The sequence below is a fragment of the Passer montanus genome, unplaced genomic scaffold, assembly GCF_014805655.1.
Source record: "Passer montanus isolate IOZ18808 unplaced genomic scaffold, ASM1480565v1 scaffold15, whole genome shotgun sequence".
NCBI lineage: Eukaryota > Metazoa > Chordata > Aves > Passeriformes > Passeridae > Passer > Passer montanus.
Genome location: NW_024362051.1, coordinates 7,703,706 through 7,726,622, shown reverse-complemented (window position 1 = coordinate 7,726,622; position 22,917 = coordinate 7,703,706). Strand labels below are relative to the sequence as shown.

Below are 22,917 nucleotides of genomic sequence, written 5' to 3'. Positions count from 1 at the left end.
TCTACAGACTTTTCCAAGAATTTTTTTTCCTCTCTGACACTTGCCATCCATTTATTTGCAGCTCCTGTTATGACGAATTTACATCAAAACCTCAGGAAACCATTTAATTCTTTTTAAAACACAATGCTTTAGATGAATTATTGCTAAACGTGCCTTCATATTTTTTAAAGTATTTAAGATCTAGTTAATTAGCTGGGTTGGTTTTACATGACACATTCTCCTCACGACATTCGGCTGAAAAGCCACTGAATTAAATCATGGTTACTTATTCCTCAGTCATAGGTATGATGTTGATTCACATTTACGTGTAACTCCTCCTACCACACATAATTTTTATAATTTCAAAGTCAACTGTTTGACAGTGACAAATGACAATTAACTCCTCCTGTTCTCAAATGAAAAGCTGTTAATTACTATTTCATACTTTTAAACTGAAAATACCAATGCCTTAGCCTTACACAGATCCTAGGTGAGCAGCTAGATGACACCTCCACTGAGAGAACCATCAAAATTACAAACTTTTTTTTTCTCTTTTGAACCTCTCAGCAGAAGAAAGGTGTTGCTGTGTTCACTTCAAAAGCATTGCTGATTGTTTTCCAAACTCGCTGTGGAGCTGAGATGGATGCAGAGGGTGTCCTGAAGCTCAGCCTGACCTTCTTCACATGCCAGCAAGGTCAGCACTTCCTTTTTATATTTTCTGTTGGTGAAATTCAGCTTCGCTGGAGTGACTCCTGGTTAACAGCAGTCGTGGTTATCAGACTGGGAAGAAATCAGAGAGATCCAGACCAAGCTGTCAGCCCAAATATCCTTGAGAGCCTTGGTAGGGAATAACACTGTCCCATTTTGTTAAAATGAAAGTGATGGTGATGAGAATATTCACAATTTGTCCATGTTTTAAATATGTTTTATTTGGAGTAATACATAAAAACAGCAGAAGTGCAGAAGCCTAGTTGTGGGGGATGATGATCTGTAATGTACAATCGCTGCTTTTAGGCTCTCAAATTCCACATTTTGAAGCAAGAAATCTCTAAATAAATAATAGATAATTATATGTAATATGCAAATATATAATATGTAATATATAAATGTATATATAAATATATATGTAATACATAAATATATATGTGATATTATTTATATGCAAAATAAAGGTAAATATATGATATTAAATATATAATTTATAAAGATGTAATCTATAAATATGTAATATAAACTAAAATAAAATATATCATATAAACTCAAATAATGGATTTAATCATTAATATAAGAACTTGTGCTGTGCATTCTAGTATGAATCTAGAGTCAGTCTACTAGCTCTCAGAAAATGTTGTAGCCACTCAAACAGCAGTTCAAAAAGGCAATTTAAAAGGAGTTTTATAACCCAGCCATAGTCATGGAAGTGCTGGAGTTGGAAGGGACTGCCATTTGGTCACCCTTGTCCTTCCCACCCCACACAGGTCACTGAGTGGTGACTCACAGGACAGGGTCTGTTCCAGTGGTGTCACCAGGGAAAGGGCCTCAGGCCACCCTCTGGAGACTGTCCATTGCATAACTGCTCCTCCTAATTTTTCCTGGTATTTATCACAATTCTTCCCTTTTGCACTTCACATCCACTACTTTTTTCCTGTCCCTGTGTACTAATGAGAGGGATTTGGTCCTTTCACTCCCTGGGACAAGGGAACTTACTGAAACTCCTCACCAGGAAATTCAGTCCCCATGGGTGTCAAGGACCAGAACAAGGTAATCAGGGATGTATCTGGACCTCTTGAGTATGCAAATGCAGTTTGAAATAGCTGTTCTTAAAGTGCTGATGGCTGCTTTTCAGGACAGATCATAAATGCTGTGTGAACTAGTACCTGTATTAAGCTCAGAGGGAGCCTAAACATAAATCCCTCCTCTTTCCAGCCACATGCTCCATGATTTTCACTGCACCTCGCCTTTGCCTCTTGGTGCCCCAGGCAAATTCCTCATTACCTGACACTAAAACAGTGATACAGTGATCTCCATCCTGTACCCCAATGTTTCCTACTTCTATTTTTGATCACTTGTTAAAGACACAAAAAAAAGAGAAAGATGTAGCTGGGCAAAAACTTTTGGGTGCCCATTCAGGTTTGTCGTCAGAGCTTAGTGGGAAGTTGCACCCCTTGACCTCCTTATTGCTCATCAGTTGCCTGTCTCTTGTGACAGGAAAATCGCAACCTTCAATTTCAGTTCAACTGTCTGTCAAAACTGCTCTGGTTTGGTTTGGGTTTTTTAATGGTCTTGTGAGAAGAGCACTTTTCCAGAATATGGCAGAATTTCTGGATCCTTATTATGTTGAATACAGTAGGGGATACTTCAGAATATTTTGGTGTTTAGAGTTTAAGAAGTTGTGAGATGGGATCAGTTTGATCATCTCATCTGAGGGCTGTAAAATGTGTCCTTCAAGCTGAACAAACCCACTAGTAAAAAAGAATTAGTGTACTCTCTAATACACTTCCAAAAAGTTATGAAAAAGCCAAATGGGATCAGACAGATGCCTCTGGGGAGTGTTGACTGATAAGTTATCAAGGTGATGCATTAACCACTAATTAATGCAGTTCTTCCTAGCAGTAGAATCTCATTTTGTTTAGTTTTCTCCCTGGGAATGTCACATGGAAACATGAAATGTCTTGCATGAGTGGAATTTCGGGCTCTAACTCGTGATCTTTGGCAATTAGCATTGCAGTGATGTCAAAAAAAGTGTTTCTTTCCTACTGTCTGCATCACTCATTAGTTAAAATGCTCCACAAGGAGCAAATAATAAGTTTTCCTTTATTGCATATAATTTAATATAAATAGCAATGTTACTTAACACACAGAGCTGTGATTAGGAATGTCTCTCTTCACTCAGGCTGGGCTGGGGGAAACAAGATCAGAGGTTACTTTAGAGGAGGAGCAGTTACCTAAACAGAGAAGAAAAACTGGAATGGAGTGTCAAAATGACTTGCCTGATGTCACGTGGCAGGTTGGTGACAGAGCAGGGACTGACAAGGTGACAAATCATGGGCCTGTTTGGTCTTATTCTGGGAGGATGGGGGAAGGAATATAATACTGGTTTTTAAGGAGCACAGTGTGCATAGCTGTCCACACATTAAGTGAAAAATGCACTTAATTTATCCCTTTTTATAAACTAATTTAAAAGATAAATTAAATGCTTTTAATTTTGTGACCTGAAAATATTTTAAACCTAGTTTTTTTACTTTAAAATTGAGACAAAGTTTCTCTTTCTTAAAGTGGCACAAAAAGGGGGGTTTTTTGTAACTGAAATGTTAATGTTCCAATCTTTATCCTTCACTCAACTTCTCCACCAAATAAAAAGTGACAAAGTTTAAGGGAATCACTACTTTAGGTAAAAAATGACCTGCAAAATAAATGCAAGAGGGAAAGAGCCTTTAAATTCTAGCTTAAATAAGACACCTTGCACTTGAATTTCAAGAACTCTATGAGATAACTAGGATCATAAAATACATCTATAAAATATTTTGGTACTTTTTAATAAGGAAGAAGAAACTATTTAATGAAACTTTGTGTATTTTTAAAAGTCATGTTTCTTCAAATAATGGCTTCAGCTGTTCTGTGTACGCTGTCAATCCAAGTGTGCTGCTTTAAAAGCCCCCATTCATTCCTTTGTTTGGAGGAGCTCTCTGAGGTGAGATGAGTTCCTCTAGAAGATAAGTGAGGACCATGCATGGACCATGCAGACCTGACCCCACGTCAGTCTCCCCACTGCTCCTTGTCTGCCCTCAGGAGAGCCTGGACCAGGAGGTAGAGCTGGACAAGGCTCCTGGAGCAGTTCTTTCTTGCCAAGTACCTGGAAGAGACTACAGGGGCTGAGCAGGGGTTGGAGCTGTCCCTGAGGTGAGCCTGGTGAGCACGTTCAGCTCGGAGCAGGTGCTCCTGTCCTCCTGTGCAGGCACAGTTGGCTGCTGAGTGTGGCTGTCAGTCCTTGGAGGACAGGGGACACCTTCCCCTGCCAGCTCCACGAGCTCCTGACAAAACGGACCTGCCCTGTTCCTTCATGGCACCGTGAGGTGGAAATCCAGAATGGGTGCACAGAAAGTGCTCCTTGTGCTGCCCATGGTCACACAGCCAGGTCTCTCTGGGGTTCCTGTTGCTCCGAAAATCCCTGAGCAGGCCTGAGGTGGACATGGGATTCATCCTGTCTTGACATGACCAGACGCTGTAGCCCAGAGCTGTGCCAGAGAAGGTTGAAGTCGGACTCCAGGTAGAATTTCTTCAAGGAAAGAATGCCAAGTATTGGAACCCAGGTCTCTCTGGGGTTCCTGTTGCTCCGAAAATCCCTGAGCAGGCCTGAGGTGGACATGGGATTCATCCTGTCTTGACATGACCAGACGCTGTAGCCCAGAGCTGTGCCAGAGAAGGTTGAAGTCGGACTCCAGGTAGAATTTCTTCAAGGAAAGGATTGCCAAGCATTGGACCGGGCTGCCCGGGAGGTGGTGGAGTCCCCATCCCTGGAGGTGTTGAAGAAACGATTGGACGTGTCGTTTAGTGCTCTGTTTGACCAGGCGTGATGGGTGAAAGGCTGGATTGGTGATCTGGGAGGTCTTCCCGAGCTTAACGGCTCCGTGCGCGGAGCTCGGCAGGGCCGGGCAGGGCGGGATCCGCGGGGGTCTGTCCCTGTCCTGGGCTCTGTCCCCTCCCTGGCTCTGTCCCCTCCTTGGGCTTTGTCCCCTCCCTGGCTCCGTCCCTCCCTGGCTCTCTCCCTTCCCTGGGCTCTGCCCTTCCTGGCTCCGTCACCTCCCTGGGCTCTGCCCTCCTGGGCTCTGTCCCCTCCCTGGTCCGTCCCCTCCCCGGGCTGTGCCCCCGCGGGCCCCGGGCCGTGGCGGGCGGAGCAGGCCGGGCCCGGCCCCGCAGCCGGAGCATAAGAGCCGCGGGCGGGCCCAGCGTCAGCGCCTTGCCGGGAGCGGGAGCGGCCGTGCCTGCCACCATGTGCGGTGAGTGACGGAGCGAGCCCGAGCCCGGCCGGCCAGGGACAGGGGCGGCTTTGTCCCCAGCCCAGCCGTGTCGCTCGGGTCTGGCTGCATCCCTTTGGGGGTGGGAAGGACGGGGAGCGCCTGGCAGGTGGAGGTGAAGCCGCTCCGCCCGGCCCTTCTCCCGAGGAGACGCGATCGCCGTTCCCTTCCTCCCTCCCCGAGCCCCCCGAGCCTGGCGGTGTGTCCCGGCTCCTGGGATAGAAATCGTCCCGTTGCCACGGCCCGGCTGCCCCGGGGTGCCCGGGGTGCCTGGGTAGCCTCTGCTCCTGGTCCCGCTGCCTCTGGTGCGCGGGATGCGCTGGGCTCGGTCTTTCCCAATCCCGGACTAGGGATTGATTAATCGTGACTCACTTCCGAGCTGCAGCGATAAGGGAGAGTTTGTGGTTTTCAAACAAAGGCGGTGAAGGAGCTTAATTCTTAGCGGTTGTGAGTTTATTCACCTCATTTTTTTTCTAATAAAGATGAGATGGAAAAGATAATTCCTATAGCGTGTACACAATTGCTTAGATATGCTTCGGATCAGATGGAAATCAAAGTGTGGGTTCGGAAGCTGCTAATGCGATTTTTTTTGGTTATGGAGGAAAGTTTGGTGAAACTTTGCCAATCTGTTACTGACATCTCCTCTCAGGTCTGACGAAAGTAGAAAAATTTGCACTTGTACTTCTTAGTCGTCATCGACAAAACCTCTTTTGTGGGATGCAGACTGAAAGTGAGTTGAGTTACTGCTCCCAAAATTGTACTTTCTGAATTAGGTATCTTTTCCTTGCCTCCTCATCCTTTTTAATTGTAACCTCAGAAGGAGCAAGGAGCTCTGGAATCCTCTTTCACTGGAACACGAGGTGATATTGTTTCAACTCCTATTGTGTGAGCTCCTACGTGACAGATCAGTATCAATGAGACAAACTCGGTGCCTTCTAAACAAAACCCTCCAGGTGAGAGACCTGGCTCAGCGCCTGAGCCACCCTGGGGTATCCACGGCAAGCCCTGAGACACGTAATGGTGATATCAAAAACTTTGCATGTCTGGGCTGTGTATCGATTGGGAAGTGAGGGAAATTAACAACCGTGTTCGAGGAGTTCGGTAGAACATCCAGTTTGGGGTGGAGCAAGTGACTCAGTTTGAAATGGCAAAGAGCAGCAGTTCACGAAGGGTAAGTGAGAGCTGAGCTAGGTTTTTTCCCATCAGCATTTAGAAACCTTTTATATTACATTTGTTTTCATTAAAGATATCCCTCAGCCTGCCTTGCTGATCTCTGTAGGGAGTGTAGGAGTTCTAGAGATTTCAAAAAGTAGTTTTGAAATTACGTTTTTGTTGTTGTTTTTATTTCTTCGTATCTTTCCAGGTTTAAGTGCTGATAATGGACTCTATTGTGTTTTCTTTGGCTTCAGGTAGCACGTGAAGATTTATAGCCCTTGGTTTATGTTTTGAAAATACACAGGTCATAAATTCTGCTATAAACATGCTCCTAAGGAAACAAAGTCAAGATGTTATCATTCTCACACGTAAGGCAGTATAGCCAAAGTATTCAAGCAAAAGTATTCAGGGTTTAAAAAACAGTCAAGATGCACTTAAACTGATGACCTCTTTTAAATCAAAGTTAGTTTCATCAGGATATGGTATGAAGTTGAGACTTTTTCAAAGCTAAGTTTCTGGCATCAGTGTGCTTAGGGGTATCCTTTTATTTTTCAAAAAGTAAATAATTTCGTTCAAACTTCAAGTATAGGCTGCCCCCTTCTTGGTTTTGGTGAAGTCTTGCAATTGCAAGAGTTCTTGTGGAATTTTCCCCCCAAAAAAAATACTCAATTTACTTTTCCTTCTTCTGGTGCTCTCTTTGCTTGTAATCCTGAAAGGGGAAGCTCTGAAGTCTTGATGTACATGTAAAGGGAGAGCCTTGCTTTCAGTGTCTGCACGTGATTGAAGCTGGTTTTAGTTATGTTTTAGCAACCTTCTCTTTCTGTTTTTAGCATCTGCTTCTAAAGGTAAGCCATAGACAATTGACCTAGTTCATCCTTCTAAGCAAACTGTGATTATGGAAAGTTATAAACTAGATTTAACATTTAGATCAAGAGGACAGCGTCCTAGTAAAACACTTCTTGGGTGCTTTTTCTGGATTTTATGTTTTTGAGTCTTCTTAAGGAAGCAAGATCTGGAAATGGCATTTAATACCTTGGGGAGGCCATCATAAAGGAGCTTGTGTGCATCACAAAACTCTTATCATAAGATGATTCAACTGAGATTCAGTCATACTGGTGTGCTTCCAGAAAGAATTAAGATACAAGGAGTCTTTATCACAAGTTGTTTCTACATGAGTTGAGTAATGTGCTTAAAATCTGGCCAAAATGATGACTGAGGAGGAAAAAATACGTGAGTGGATAAATCGTGAAACAGACGTACTAGAGAAAGTGTTACTCTCAGTGCTTAGAGTAAGATTTATTTCCCTTAACTGGAAGAGTTTATAACATGTTCTTTGAAGTCAGGCTGTAGCTATTGTTTTCATTTTAAATGGCCTTTGGTGACTTCTGCATCTTCTAATGCACGTGTGTGGAAGTGCAGCTCCAATTCCCTGGAAAAAAGGATCTTTTTAACAAATGCAGCACACTGGTAGCATTGTAGGGATGGTCCCAGAGGAAGGCTCTTCCTGGAGCTCCGTGTAGTGAAAGATGCCACATGGAACATACAAGGATGTTGAGGCTTAAATTCATTGTGAAATCTGGCTTAGAAAGCAGAGCTGGATCTGAAATGAGGTGTGGCAATGTTTTGGAATGATGTTGAGAAATTCGTATTGAAGAAATTGAAGAATGCTGCTTTTGAGGTTCGTGGTTAGTGCCAGAGAACGGTAAATATCTGTCTGGAAAAATGAGCAACAGGCTCTCAGTCTGAAGTGACTGCTTATAACCAGAGGCATTATTTTTCAAAGCATCCATGAAGAACAGTATTAAGCAGTTCAAATTCCCAAATACCTTCTTAAATGCAACTATTGTCTTAATGTCTCCGTTAAATGTTGGATGCACTAGAAATAATTAGTCTGAGCTCCTCATAAATCTCACTTCTGAAGCAGCAAAGTATTATCCACCCTTTAATCTTTCCAAAATAAATTCGGAGGCACATGTAATACTCTCTTTGTCTCACTGTCAAATCAACAGTATTAATGTCTTATAAGCCAGAGGAGTAACCAAATTCACAGTAATATTTGTAAGGGAGATTTATTGGTGTATCATTATAACAGCGTCTTCACTATGGCCATTTACAGTTCAAAAGCCTTAATTGAAGGGGAAGAGGGTGTTACATTTCAAACAAAGGGTTTCTCTATCTAAAACACTTGTCTGAACTGCTTATCTGTAGAGCTCTTAAAGTCTGGGGTTTTTTTCTTACTGTAGTCTCCAGTCCTGACTTGTTGCTCGGAGAAACTGTTGAAACAGCGAAATTAGTTGCTTTTGTTTTATTGGGGTACAGATGTGCAAGAGTTAATAAAGGGCCCTAATGTATCCATATAATACCAGAGTCCCAGGAAGAGTAGTAGGCAGAGAAAAGGAATGGCTGTGTTTTCCTTTGCAGGTGACTCTCTTATTACACCTTTTCTAAACATAAAACAACATCCCCAACGCCTTTCTAATAAAAAAAAGCCTGTGTACTTAAAAAAAAAAAATAGGGTGGGGGAACGAAGCCCCAAACTAAAAAAAAGCCTCTTCTTGGTGGATGACTGGTCTATTCAGGAGGAGAGGGATCAGGGAGTGAGTTCAGGGCTCGAGGAGCTGGCAGGGGCTCTTGTGCCCGCCTGGCTTTGGGATTGTGCTGAGGCAGCGCTCGTGTTGTGGGTGACCCCGTTTTGTACCTTCTGTTTCTTTCCTTTGTTGTCCTACCCTAGTGACTTCTGCCCTTTCCTCGTGTTTGCGTCTCCATTCTCTTTCTGCTGAAGTGGCTGTTGCATACGGGATTAAGCTGGAGCCTTTCAGAAATAGATGTTGTGCCTCGTACCTACCCATGGGTATTTAAGGCCATGACTTGGATTACAAAAGTCTCCTTGTGTTAGTACTGGTGAATATATTCCTTCTTTGAATGCCTGGATATGAAATAGATCACAATGTTCCCATTTTCAGCTGTGGTTTTCGTGAAAAGCAGAGTTTTTTTAACCTCTCCTAACTGTTTAACTCTTGGTGGGTAACGTGAGGAGAGTGAAACTTGCCAGTAAAGTTTATGTGTTGAAATTTGGCTTCTAAGTCCTTTATTGTACTTGAATTCTTTCAATTTCAAAATGCATTAGAAGAAATTGTAGTAAATGGGAGGTTGGGTGCCCCTAGGACTTCTCCCTGACACTACTTTGAAAGAGTTTTAAATTGAGTCTGAAGTGATGCAAATTTTTAAAATAACCTCTTTGCTTCTTTTCCCCCCTCCTTCCCCCTTTTTCTTTAAACAGGAATTTTTGCTTATCTAAACTACAGAGTGCCTCGCACTAGGAAGGAAATATATGAAACCCTGATAAAAGGATTACAGAGACTGGAATACAGAGGCTATGACTCTGCAGGTATGTTAACCAACTCAACAAATTAATTTTAGCAACCAATAGCTCATTCCTGACTTTTTTTGGGGTCCTTTCAGTGTCTGGTCTCTTGTATTTGTCTTCCTTTATTCTACAGATTAACAGATCAGAACTAATTAGATTGATTCTTGGAGTGCTACAGCTTTCCTCAGGACATAAAATTGGGTGTTTAGCTCTGTAATTAGATGGTTGAGCTTAGTACATGTAAGCAAAACAAACAGGGTGTGGAAAAAGATCTCTATAAAGGGCTGTGTAGTTTGTGCCTCAGCCCTTTTTTGTGAATGTGAATCACAGTGAAGGATGGGGAAGATTAAACTTGTCTTAAATTTGAGTTGGCTCATTTCATAGGCAAAATATTTCAGTCTGTTGTCAAATACAATTTGAGATGGCTCATGTATGTTTTAATCTGTGCAGTGGATACAGACTTAATGTGGTTTCATTTGAACATGCACAGGTCTAGCAGCAACAATAAAACTATTGATTTCAGTGGTGTGTGCCTGTGTGTACTTTCTCAGCCTTTTCCTTATTCTAGTTATTTCATGCTTTAAATAACACTTACGATTGTGTCCTATGCTGTAGGAGTGGCAATTGATGGAAATAATAATGAAGATAAAGAAAGATTCATCAAACTGGTTAAGAAAAGAGGAAAAGTAAAGGCCCTGGAAGAGGAGTTGTACAGTAAGTGTTAAAATGACCCCTTTACTTTGGCCTCCCAGTCAGATACTATCTGCATCTCAGCAGAAAGTCAGACCATAAAATTGCAGTTATGATTTTGCATCAGCAATAACTGCATTGGGAAATCCAAGCAGCTAATTTTTTTGTGCCCCTCAAATCTGCACTTAAAAAACAAGCTGATCTTCAGATTTAGCACTGTGGAATTGTCAGTCTATTCTCCCTTCTTTTAGTTGCTCCTTTGTTCAAAACCTGGGCTCTTTTGGCTCTTTGCTCATGTGATTTCTGTGCTGCATGGCTGAAATGCTGAAACATGCACTCTGACAGAATTTATGACCATTTGAGCAGCTGGCTGTCATCACAATCTGCTTTATGCAGTGCTTCCATCTGTGAAAGCCTGAAGTAGTGTTTTAATACGTTTACATTATAATTTGTAGTAATGGGGTCTGTTAGCCTGTCTGTTAGTATTGGCTAAAAATGCTCATGCCTTGGCAAACAAGGTTTTAATCACAGTAGCTTGAACTTTCAGAAAGTGTAATGTCAAGAAAGCAAATGGTTAAAAAAAAACCCAGAAGATAGCTTTTAGATTTTTGCCTGTAGGAATTGTCTTTGTGTTTTACTAATCATGTGTGTGTGAGACAGAGGCGATATTAATTATTCAGTAAACTGGATTTCTCCTGTATAGAACAAGATGACCTGGATTCAAAAACAGATTTTGAAACACATTTTGGAATTGCTCATACTCGCTGGGCGACGCACGGAGCACCAAGTGCAATAAACAGTCACCCTCAGAGATCAGATAAAAGGAATGGTACGTAATCTCTGCAGCACTTGAACCACGCAAATCTGAAATTATTCAATCCACAGAACACAAATGTTTTTACTATTGTTATGGTATCTATTTTTTGTAGTAGGGCTAAGCTGTTGCCATTCCATTTAGCTCAGCCTTTTTTAAAATGAAATAGCCTCTTCTCAGGCTAAAGTAACACTAAAAATTAATGAGATCTGTTCTCTGAAAATTGCAAGTTAATTGAAGTACAACATTCTTGTTTTGAAAGGTAAGGCTGAAAATATGGATGTGTCAATATTGCCTGGTCCAGAAAAGGGAAATTTCATATCATTCTTTACTTGAGATGGCTTGGTGCTCTACTAGGTATAGTTTAGAACACTCTCAGTAATTTGGAACTGCCTTTGTTTATTTTCAGAATTTGTAGGCTTCTGCTTGCAGTTGTCCATGTAGTGATAAACTAGGTCTGAAAGCTATAGCAGGTGGTTTCAAGTGTACTTCTAAGCTTTTTTTCCCCTTGTAATTTTGTGTTCTGAATTAAGTATCTTAATTTTTTGTTGCTCATGAATATATATATGTATATTTTTTCTCTTAGAATTTGTTGTCATCCATAATGGAATAATCACAAACTATAAGGACCTGAGAAAATTTCTGGTGAGTCTGTAGCAACTCAATTTTAAAACTAGAAAATTAATGCTCTCCCAAACGATCATCAGGTCATTCATGACTTCAGTGGAACATGAATTCAAGTTTCTTGCTATCATCTATAAAAAAGCTGTGTGAAAGGGTCTGCCTAATAACGATACTCAGGAGCTGGTGAAGTGCAATATGTTCCTGTAATCCTAAATGCAAAGTATTTATGAGCAGAGTAGCAGTTTGTGCTGAGATTCTCTGAGAGGGTGTGTGGACTGGGCTCCCTCCTGTCTCTTGGTGCTTGACAGATGCCAAACAAGTCTTACTATGTGTCTTATTCCAGCATTTCCCAAAGAGTATCTATGACATGACAAGTCCTTGTATTTTATCTGTAGTGATGTATATGCACTGGTCCAATGTAGTGCTCCGAGCTCTGACTGCAGTTTCTGGTGGGGGGCAGCTGAGAGGCTCTTCAGTGTTTGCTGCCGGGGGATGGACACAACTTTTACTCTTCTGTATGATATTTCAGGAGAGCAAAGGATATGAATTTGAATCTGAAACAGATACAGAAACAATCCCCAAATTGATCAAGTACATGTATGACAACAGAGAGAGTGAAGACACCAGTTTTTCAGCCTTGGTAGAGAGAGTTATTCAACAGCTGGTAAGTGGGAAATTACTTTTTTTCCCCGGTACAACAGTATAAGCTATTTTTGGAGCTCCTTAGCATTCTGCCTTGTGCATTTAGATCCTCTGCAGGAGTTCTTAGAAGGTGCTGCAAATAACACTTTTAGGCTTCTAAATAACACTTAATAGACCAAGAAATGAGATTAAAATTTTGGAGACTTCAAAGGCTTTTCACTGTTAAATCTTTAAATTGCAGTTGCAGCGGGTTTTGTTTGTTGAGTTTTTTGTAGTTTTGTTTTTAGCAAGAAGTTAACACAGCTTTTTAATGAAGCAGTTTAATTTAAAAAAAGTAATAGGAGCCTCTGGGGGTTAAAATCTCTCATAAATGGCAGTGTGTTCCTAAAGGTTATTCTGATCGTGTTGAAACACTGCTGTGATTCAAGTTTGGCCAGTGCCTTGGCTCTCCTATTTGGAAATAGATCTAACAAGCTGGACTGGTTTCCAAACTGTGAAGTGGGAATCTACTGTTACTCACTATGTGAATGCTTAAAAACTTCGATAGATGCATTGCAAACTTGGAGAAAGCTGGCTTTGTTTCCTCCCCCAGTCTCCGGGCAGATGTTTTCCCTCCCCTTCCTGCAGTTTCTGACGCTCTTTTCACCTCCTGTCTCCTCTTTAAAGCAGCTCTGTAGGATTCCTTGCAGCAGGGCTGGAATCCACACCAAGGCAAGGCCTGTGTGGGTCAAGAGGGAGCAGCCCCAGAGCTGAGGGGAAGGGAGGCTTCACCTGACCCAGAACAGGGGCAGAGTGCTCTGAGTGGAGCCCTGGGACAGGAGGGAATGTCACCACCTCTGTCCTGCTGGCAGGGTGGGGGGCCTTGGCTCCTGCTTTGGGAATCCTCCTCCAGGAGTTTGCCAGCTGTGTTAGTACTGTAGCGTTGTTTCTAAGGTTTTTTTCTGGTGTTGTGGATTTTTTGTGTTTTGTTTTTGAAATACATTAATGAGAATTCGCTGCTTGAACTAGAAATAGTAACTCCAGGTTTTTAGTTGAAACTGCATGGTAATGCACTACAAGTAAAATTCTGATTGAAGGTCTTACTGAAAGTAAATGTCTAACAATCTTCCTGTTGATTATGAGTAGCATCTCTGACATTTTCATAACCTTTGCATTCAAGTTTCTTGTTTTTATTTATAAAGAGAGGCTAAGTGTTCACTTCCTGATCTTTTAGCTGTTGCACCATTAATGTGCATGTCAGCTTGTTCTTCTCCATGGCCAATTCCTTTAAAGGTGCAGTCTGCCCTCCAGGAAGAGACTCCTGATAGCAGCTCCTTCAGTGCCTCTTCAGAGAGGGGCCCCAGTTTAATGAGATGCAACTATTTGAGATAAGTTGTTTAGGATCTTTTTTTTTCTCCTTTGTATTCATGGTTTCCAGGAAGGTGCTTTTGCATTGGTTTTCAAGAGCATCCATTACCCAGGTGAAGCTGTTGCTACCAGGTTAGTAAAAGTCCATTTTATACATAATGCATGCTTCTTATTAGGTTAAAAAAAAGCCAGCCTCTTAAAGATACTAAAATATTGATGTTTAAAGTGCTTAATTAACCAAAATGAGTGTGTCAATAAAGAATCTCAATATATCTTGTGTTTCTAAATTTGTATTAAGAGCATGCTAACATTTTTCCTATATCAAAAAGGGGAGAGGGAAGGGATATTGTTCCGTTTTAGTTCCCATTGAGTAAAGACTGAGATAAGTATATTCATGTTGGCTGAAAGACCATCATAGTAACAGGTTATACAAAGAGAGTTCTATAGCTGTCACAGCATTTATGGTGTCTTTCTGTGTAAGTTCTACTTTTATTTATGACTTGAAAAACAACTTTCAGGAAATGTAAAGATATTAAAATAGCAAGTGACATAGCAAGTGATTAAAATAGCAAATGATGGGAATAAAGACTGTTTTATATTACAGCCCAAAAGCCCATTGCTTCAGTGGTTTAAATAAGACTACATTAAAATTTTGAAAAAGCCAGCTGTATCTTCACTCCAACTGGAGAACATCTTCTGAAATGAACTATTCTATATGTGGTTCAGGTTTGGATTTTTAGGGCTAGGGATTTAAGAGAAGCTAATCTTGTAATCTGAGTGTGACTTGTTCTTTTATTCCTGTGATATTTTTTTTAATAAGGTCTTCAGTGACATGTAACCCATATAATTAAGAAAGTCTTAATATTCTACAGTTTCAGAGGTGCAGTAGGGATGGTTGATGTTTCTGAGTTTGAAAGGTAAAGAGTGTAACAGTACTTCAATTCTAAAGAGCACAGGAGCTTACTGTTGTCTCACTTTAGAGGCAAAGTAAGCTTTGGTTCAGATTGGTCCCTGTACTAAGATGTTTTCTGATTACTGCAAAGAAAACAGCTGGTTCATATATTTTCCTCTACCTGGATGTAGTTTACAGGTAAAGAATCACCATGGCACATGGTAATTACTTATATAATTATGTTTGGTGAATCTTAAGAAGAACCAATAAGTATATTATAATATTATATATTATATAACTCCTGCCATGTAGTGACCTTAGGATCATGGTTGAAGGAGGCTCTTCCTGTTTAGGAAGCTAGATGGGATATTGTCTTTTCAGCTTCACCAGTGTCTGGTAACATCTTTGTATGCACATTCCTCTTTATAAACTTGAGTGTTTTCCTTTCTCTAGGAGAGGGAGTCCTTTGCTCATTGGGGTTAGGAGCAAGTACAAACTCTCAACCGAACAGATTCCAGTTTTGTATAGAACATGTAAGTTCATAAATCAAAATGTATTATTTTTAAGAACTAAAATTGCTGTTACTTTATGATTAGAAATTAGGTTAATTGGTTTTTGTACCATAAAACTACCAGCTGATGCCCCAAATAGCTTTTTGGCTGGGGATATTTTTATACTACTGAATGTGTAGTTCATGTAAAAGTCCCATGCCCCAACCTATTTCTGTAACTGTGACACCCAAAACCTGTATAGTCTGTAATCTTAACTGAACAGAACTGGCTTTACATTTAGAATGTCTCATTTCTTTAATAGGCAACATTGAGAATGTGAAGAACATCTGCAACTCCCAAATGAAAAGACTGGATAGCTCAACCTGCCTTCATGCTGTTGGGGATAAGGCAGTAGAATTCTTCTTTGCTTCAGATGCAAGGTAGTAAAAGTACTTCAACTTTACTGAAAATCTTGATTTTTTGTTTAAAAGTGAGATAATTTGGGAAATTTAAGCTGCCTTGCTCTTGCACAATGGCTTTCTGAAAGAAGAGCTTTTAATCCAGGTAACATCAGAAAGCCCCCAGACTCGGGTGCTTGAAAAATGTTTGCAGTTCAAACGCTGCTGACAAACTTTCACCAGTGCAATATCTGCCAGTTGCTGACCTGTGTGTGAAAAACATCCAGTGTAGAAAAGTAATTTGGGTACAATGGACACTCATCAGCTGAACGTTTGGAGAGACTATAGGTTAGTTGGGGTTGTGATGTTTTCAATTCAGATATTGGAGGAGGAAAATAGTGGTGTTGTTCTAAGCTGGGCAGGAGCCTGCACGTCAGGCACATATTTATCTTGGAAACAAGAGAGGGACCTTAGCAGGATCCATCAAGGACACTGGGAGTCATCTTCAGACCAGCAGGAATGGCTGCAGTGGTTGCTGAGCCTCCTGCTGTGGGTTGCTGTGAGAGTGCAGGAGGAGCAGCAGATGGAGCCATTGCCTTTAGGATGGCTCTGTCTGCAGTTAGGTCCAAAAGGAAGAGAGAAGCAAGGCTGGAAGCGCTCTTGTGGCATATTTAATTGCTTTGCTATTACCAATTCTGATGTGTCAGGTTTGTCTTGTCTCTGCTTTTCTCTCTTTAGTGCTATCATTGAGCACACCAACAGAGTGATTTTCTTAGAAGATGATGACATTGCAGCTGTGACTGATGGGAAGCTCTCGATTCACCGTCTGGAGCGTTCAGCTAGTGATGATCCTTCCCGGGCCATCCAGACCCTGCAGATGGAATTGCAGCAAATCATGAAGGGTGGGTTGAAACATCTGTAAATGAGTATCATCAAAGACGGATTTTTACTACACTGTTTGTGTAGTAGATGAGGCAGCAAACTGCTAGTTTGTTGTGACAATTACATTTTATTCAAGCTGCTTGTACTGGGAACTGACAATTTCAAGTTTTGAGGCCGAGAGAGAATGGGCAGTCTGGGACCCTATCCATTTTAGATTTGGAAAACTCATAGATATTTCTATTCATTTCAGTATCTAGTGAAAATGTAACTAATGTTAACATGTTGTAGTTGTTGGCAAAGTTTGACTATAAATTAGGAATTGAAGAGAAGCACAGTTTCCTTATGAAAGAATTTATTTACCTTGTCAGTATTAGGAAATGGAACCAACCAAATAAAGTGACCTATCCATCCTTCCTTTCTTCTTGCCTATTATGAGCTTTTTTTTAGGCTGACACAGTCAAGTTAGTCTTGAAAGTTCTCTTTGTAACTGGAATAGACTTAAAATAACAAACCTAAGCTTTGCCATATCATGTTTTTATAACCAGGTAACTTCAGTGCCTTCATGCAAAAGGAAATTTTTGAACAACCAGAATCAGTTGTCAACACAATGAGAGGCAGGGTGAATTTTGAGAGCAGCACAGGTAATGGAGAACAGTCCTTCAAACTGCACTAAATTTGAAATTTGTAAATACCCTATCTAGAAGATGAAAATGTGTATTTATTTGTTTGCAGTTCTGCTGGGGGGGCTGAAGGATCATTTGAAAGAAATCCGAAGATGCCGAAGACTGATCATTATTGGCTGTGGGACCAGTTACCACGCTGCAGTGGCTGTATGTTCCCAGCCTTGGCTGAAATGCATTTGTAACTTACTTTGCTGGGGTTTCAGATAACAGCTTTTCATCTTCTATTTCTTCTATCTCAGACTTTGTCTTTCATTGAGGGGTCTCACCCTTTTATTTAGCTTTCCTTAGTGCCACTTTCTTTATTAATGCTCCAATGCCATTAATCACCATGCTAGAAGTTAACTTTTTCCACCTTGGCTTTTAAAGCTCTGGTGAGCTGTAATTACCAGCTTTTCTAATAAGAATTCATTTAGATTTTCTCTGATTTGTAATATGTCCAAATGTTAGTGGGTGACAATATTAACAAATATTGTGTTCTGCTTGAATACAGACTCGACAAGTCCTGGAAGAATTAACTGAATTACCGGTGATGGTGGAACTTGCCAGTGACTTCCTGGATAGGAACACACCTGTATTCAGGGATGATGTGTGTTTTTTTATAAGCCAGTCAGGTGAGCTGCATTTGCTGTGAGTGAATGCTCTAAGATTGCTTTCCATTGCACTTTGTAGTTATTTAGAACACACTTGTGCAGACCTTGATGCTTTTCAGGAATCATTATTATCCTCTGCCAAGCTGAAGTGAAGGTGTGAATGTTTTCCAGGTGAAACTGCAGATACACTCATGGCCTTGAGGTATTGTAAAGAACGCCGTGCTCTGACAGTTGGCATCACAAACACAGTTGGAAGTTCAATATCCAGGGAGACTGACTGTGGTGTGCACATCAATGCAGGGCCTGAGATTGGCGTGGCAAGCACAAAGGTAATTGCTATCCAGTCTTTGACTTTCAGTCCTGTGGAATACAACTCAAATTTTAATTGCAGCACTTCAAACTGAGATCATATTCACTCTGTGCAGAATTAGCTGCTAAATGTTTTTGTTTTGTCTGCAGGCCTATACCAGCCAATTCGTGTCTCTTGTAATGTTTGGCCTAATGATGTCTGAAGACAGAATTTCCTTGCAGAAGAGGAGACAGGAAATCATAAGTGGACTAAAGTCATTGCCAGGTATATTGATATTTTGTGTTTGAGGAGGTATAGGGGATGTTGGCAGTGTAAAGTACTACTCAGGGATATTTCTTTCTCATTTAAGTTTCACTCTCCCCCTCACCCTGAAAGGCAAACAATATGAGAAAAATGAACTGTTCATTTCTGCACTGTTTGCCAGTTTTACAAGTGCCCTTCCAAGAAACTTGGCAGGAAGATTGGAATTTTCATGGGTTGGGTTTTCTAATTACAAGAAGGTAGTTTTGTATGAGAAATATTACTTGAGCTCCTAAATTCATGGTTTGAAATTTCTAAAACCTCTCACTTTAAATCAGGATAGATAAAATGAAACTAATTCAAGGTGATTTTAAATGGGTATTTCATGACTTCCTTTAGAGATTCAAATGGGATGTATGAGCACTGCTTAAACCAACAGTTGTTTTAAATTTATTACTGTAAGTAAGGCTGGGAGAAATATCCTTATACTGCAGTCCAAATTGCTAAGTTAATGGTTGAATTGCATTAAGTGTATTTGTTCTATTAGATAATTAGAACATTCTAGTACAAATGAACTATTTTTTCCACTTTAAAAAAAAAAGAGTTTTTTTTCCTGTGCCTCAACAGAAATGATTAAAGAAGTCTTGTCCTTGGATGAGAAGATACATGATTTGGCTCTTGAGCTGTACAAACAGAGATCATTGCTGGTTATGGGCCGGGGGTATAATTATGCCACGTGTCTGGAAGGAGCTTTGGTAGGAACTTCTCAGTATTCTTTGATATTATTTAAAATGATATTTTGTGGCTTCTGCAACATAGTTTATTTCTAATATTTCATTACAATTTAATTCTACTGCAATAAAACTATAACTAGAAGTATTTAAACACATACATAAGGTGAACTTGGATGTGATACCACTTTCTTGTTTCTTTCACATAATAAACACAGTGTTTAATTGGTCTGTTTAAAAACAAGAAACTAACAATTTAAGTTGCTCACCCATTTGAAAACAACATCAGAAAAACACAATGTGCTGATGTTGAGAAAAGATGCTCATGCATGAAAGCCATTAATTATGTTATGAACATCCTGATAAAATGGACACATACCCATCACTCAGAGGAGTTTGGTGTGTTAAAGGCAGACTGCAGTAGCCAAGGTTGTGCTGGGTGCTTGGTTCCTAAAATTCCTGTTGGCTACTCCATGTGCATGGGCCAGCTCTGCTGCTGCCCACAGCCTGCTAGAAATCCCAGCAGCCACCCGTGTGTTTTCACTAATACTTGATACTGGGTACATGTATTTAAGTGGCAGAGGTACAGCCTTGGTGTTTTGATTCTTGTGGCTGTTGCTTCTCAGCTGATTTAGTAGTAACTTGAGGCATTTCCTTTTTTTTTTTAATAGAAAATAAAAGAAATCACCTATATGCACTCAGAAGGTATCCTGGCTGGTGAGCTGAAACATGGGCCCTTGGCCCTGATAGATAAACAAATGCCTGTTATCATGGTGATCATGAAGGATCCTTGTTTCACCAAGTGCCAGAATGCTCTGCAACAGGTCACAGCTCGGCAGGTACAGTGTTCAACTAATTAACTTCCCCTGTGTCATAGGAAAAGATTGTGCACACTGCACTGCTGCTGACTGTGCACCTGGGAAGGGATGTACTGCTGGTTATTGTTAATTAAGTTATAAATAAGATGCTACATCTGCATTGCAGGTTGTTATTACAAGTTAACATCAGCAGTGAAAACTGCTGTCATATGGCTTGCTTGTTTTGGGGTCTTTATGTTTTGAAGGAAATGGAACAATGTTAAAACTGTACAGGGTGAAAACATTCAAATCTTACAATATAGTGAAAGTCAAGAGCCATTATGCAAGACTGGCATTGCCTTTGTTAGCTACTTGAGTGTCTTCAAACACATACAGGCATGCTGTGAACAATATTTCAAAGCAGTTCTAAGCTACCTCTTCATTTAACAATGCAACAATTTCTTTTCAGGGTCGTCCAATCATTCTGTGTTCTAAAGAAGACACTGAAAGCTCAAAATTTGCCTACAAAACCATTGAGCTGCCTCATACAGTTGACTGCCTTCAAGGAGTGTTGAGTGTCATTCCTCTTCAGTTACTTTCATTTCACCTGGCTGTTCTCAGAGGATATGATGTAAGTGTTGTCTATATTTAACACTCCTTTTAATGCAGTTTTGAACTTCCTCCTACCAGTGTAAAGTGAGAGACCCAATTATATGGCATATGAAAATAGCTAGTGAATCTCATAGTGAGTGTGGTTATAGAGGTGACGTTTCATTGCCAATTTTTCAGTTTTGTATTTTTTAATTAGTATCCTTCTAAAAAAATACAAAGCTCTTCTGCTGTTTGGTTAGTTAAGAGTGCAAATGGGACTTTTTCAGAGAACCTAATCTTGAAATGTGATATTGTACTTTAAAATAGGTCAGTGCTTTGTACACCTTGCTTTGTTGATGTGTCAGTTTGACAATGATGACTGCCTTGGAAAGGTATCCTGTGCAAAACAAATATGTATTTGTTAGGAGGGTTTTGGAAGCACAGATGAATTCAGCTGCAAGTCATTATCTGCAGATCTATAGCCTGTTGTGTGTGTTAATGTGCCTAGAATCAAGCAGAACTCATTAGGAAGTCAGAAAAAGCACACTGAATGAACTGTCAAATGCAGAATGTCAGTATTACTCTGTCATACTGAAAGCCTGTCTCTTCTTTCTAGGTGGACTTTCCAAGAAATTTGGCCAAATCTGTTACTGTAGAGTAACAGCCAAGAGCAGCTGATGCCTTTGTCACCAGACCTCTGAGTTATACTTGTAGAATGTGTTGTTCTGAATTGATAGGCAAGTGTTTTTTTCTAAAAAGAATGATAGTGCTAACTGGAAAGCGTCAGAAGGATTTATCTTTCAGCTTTAAAAGCTTTTGATGTGCCTTGTACCCAAGTGCTTTTGCTCACAGCAAATACTCCTCCAAGTCCTGAAATTACCAAAGAAGATAAAAATTGTTTACACATGGTATACTGAATGAACTTTTTTACTGTGCAATATATATATATATATATATACAGCTCTCTCCAGAGTAACTGTGAACTTTTTTTAGTCTCCACTACATAACTAGTTTCAAAGATATAGTATTTATGAGTACAATTTGTATAGCTTTTTTTAAGTTATTTTTTTAGTACGCTGCTTATCTGTAACATTGGTAATGCTCAGAATGTAAATACTGAGCGTGTTGATACTTCTGTACAGTTGTTAGGGATTTTCCTCCTTCAGCCTCAAACTGGAAATTTGTTGTCCCCTCTTCTTTCCCAGCTTCCCTTCCCCCGTTGCATCTGTGTTTCATATTTAAACAGTCATTTGCAAAGTTCTTCTGTGGCTGTAAATTCCCGGCTATGTTTTCAATTTCTGCTTCTTTTAACTGTTTTGAAAAGCCAGAACGACATTTGTTTTGTATGCCACCCCAGCTCTTATTTGCATAACATGTATGGTGCAACAGAATAAGGGAACTGGATGTCTTTCAAGTGATATTTTTGTTTGAAGAGGGTACAATGAAATGACAATGCAATTAAAAGATTATATAATTCTTATTTTGTGGTTTGGTTTTTTGTGTGTGTGTGTTTATGTGTTTGGGGTTTTATTTGTTTCATTTTTATTATTGTGTTTTTTGTTTGTTTTTTTTTTTTTTTTACCTTGATGACTTCTATCTCAGGTCTGAAGAAAGTTCTATTTTACTACCATATATATTTGCAAAAGCAAACTTTGCTAGTTTTGAACCAACTTGCAGTAGGGGAGAACCTATAAACCTGCAACAAAATAAGGCAGATACACACAAGAAGTTCTCTGCTCATTTGTTTGGTTTTTATTTCCAAATGACTAGAAAGCATAGGATTTAATTTTTCTGCATTTTATTAACTAAATGCTTCACTAGTGCAGTTGATGATATTCCTCTGCAGGCTTGGTTCTAAATGGAGGTGTTTGAATGTTTAGTTAGGTTAAGAGCTTGAAAGTGTTACACCAGCTTGTTGTAATAGGAGCTACTTATTGGAAACCACCCTGGTACTTTTTATAACCACGTAACAGAACCAAAATCATAAAAAATACTATACTACTAATGTGACTTAAATGCCAAGAATATGTAGCTCTGTATCTAACATGTTTTGGTAAGTGATAAGAAGGCCCCTTTTACTCTTGATCTAGAATTAATATTCCCTTCATATTAAAAAGTGGAACTATGAAAGCATATTGAGGTAATGTAGTCTATATGCAACATTAAATTGATTTATTAAAAAATTACAGGTGCAATTTTCTAAAATCATCTGTGACAACAGAAATCACAGAAATGAAAGCTCTCTTCAATCCTAGGAGAGGTGGCAAATTGAGTTTATTTTTAGAAAGCACCTGTTTTAAAAACAAGCAGTCCTCGTGTCAGGGCGGGGGGTGTGTAATGGAGAGAAGGCTTATGATTTTTGCGTGGGGTTGAAAATAGCTCGGGGAGGGAATGAATCCCTTCCCTCCTGAGCCATCCCTGAGGAAAAGCTGAGGGTGTCAGGCTCCAGGGGCTGTGGCAGAGCCGGCGGGCTGGGGCCTGCAGTGCTGCGGTGTGCCATGGTGCCAGGCTGCCACCGTGTGATGTCACTGTGTGATGTCACCGTGCCACTGTGGGGCCTCCCGTCCAGGTTTTCCTCACCGAGGGCTTCTCCCGGCCGGCCGCGGGGAGCCGGCAGCAGGACATGTCACCTGTCCGGGGCCGGCGTTTGCCTCACCGAGGGCTTCTCCCGGCCGGCCG

At 40.5% G+C, this 22,917-nt stretch overlaps 1 protein-coding gene across 1 annotated transcript; it reads left to right on the top strand.

The window, feature by feature from the left end:
• Positions 1-4,926: 4,926 nt before the first annotated feature.
• GFPT2 (glutamine-fructose-6-phosphate transaminase 2) lies at positions 4,927-21,718 on the top strand. The gene is made up of 19 exons (XM_039701670.1): positions 4,927-4,976; positions 9,430-9,537; positions 10,132-10,230; positions 10,910-11,035; positions 11,607-11,665; positions 12,174-12,308; positions 13,704-13,765; positions 14,979-15,058; positions 15,339-15,456; positions 16,153-16,316; positions 16,842-16,937; positions 17,029-17,126; positions 17,470-17,590; positions 17,741-17,898; positions 18,029-18,143; positions 18,747-18,874; positions 19,522-19,689; positions 20,117-20,278; positions 20,855-21,718. Exons 1-19 carry the CDS (start codon positions 4,970-4,972, stop codon positions 20,897-20,899), a joined length of 2,049 nt encoding a protein of 682 aa, XP_039557604.1. The 5' UTR covers positions 4,927-4,969; the 3' UTR covers positions 20,900-21,718.
• Positions 21,719-22,917: the final 1,199 nt, after the last annotated feature.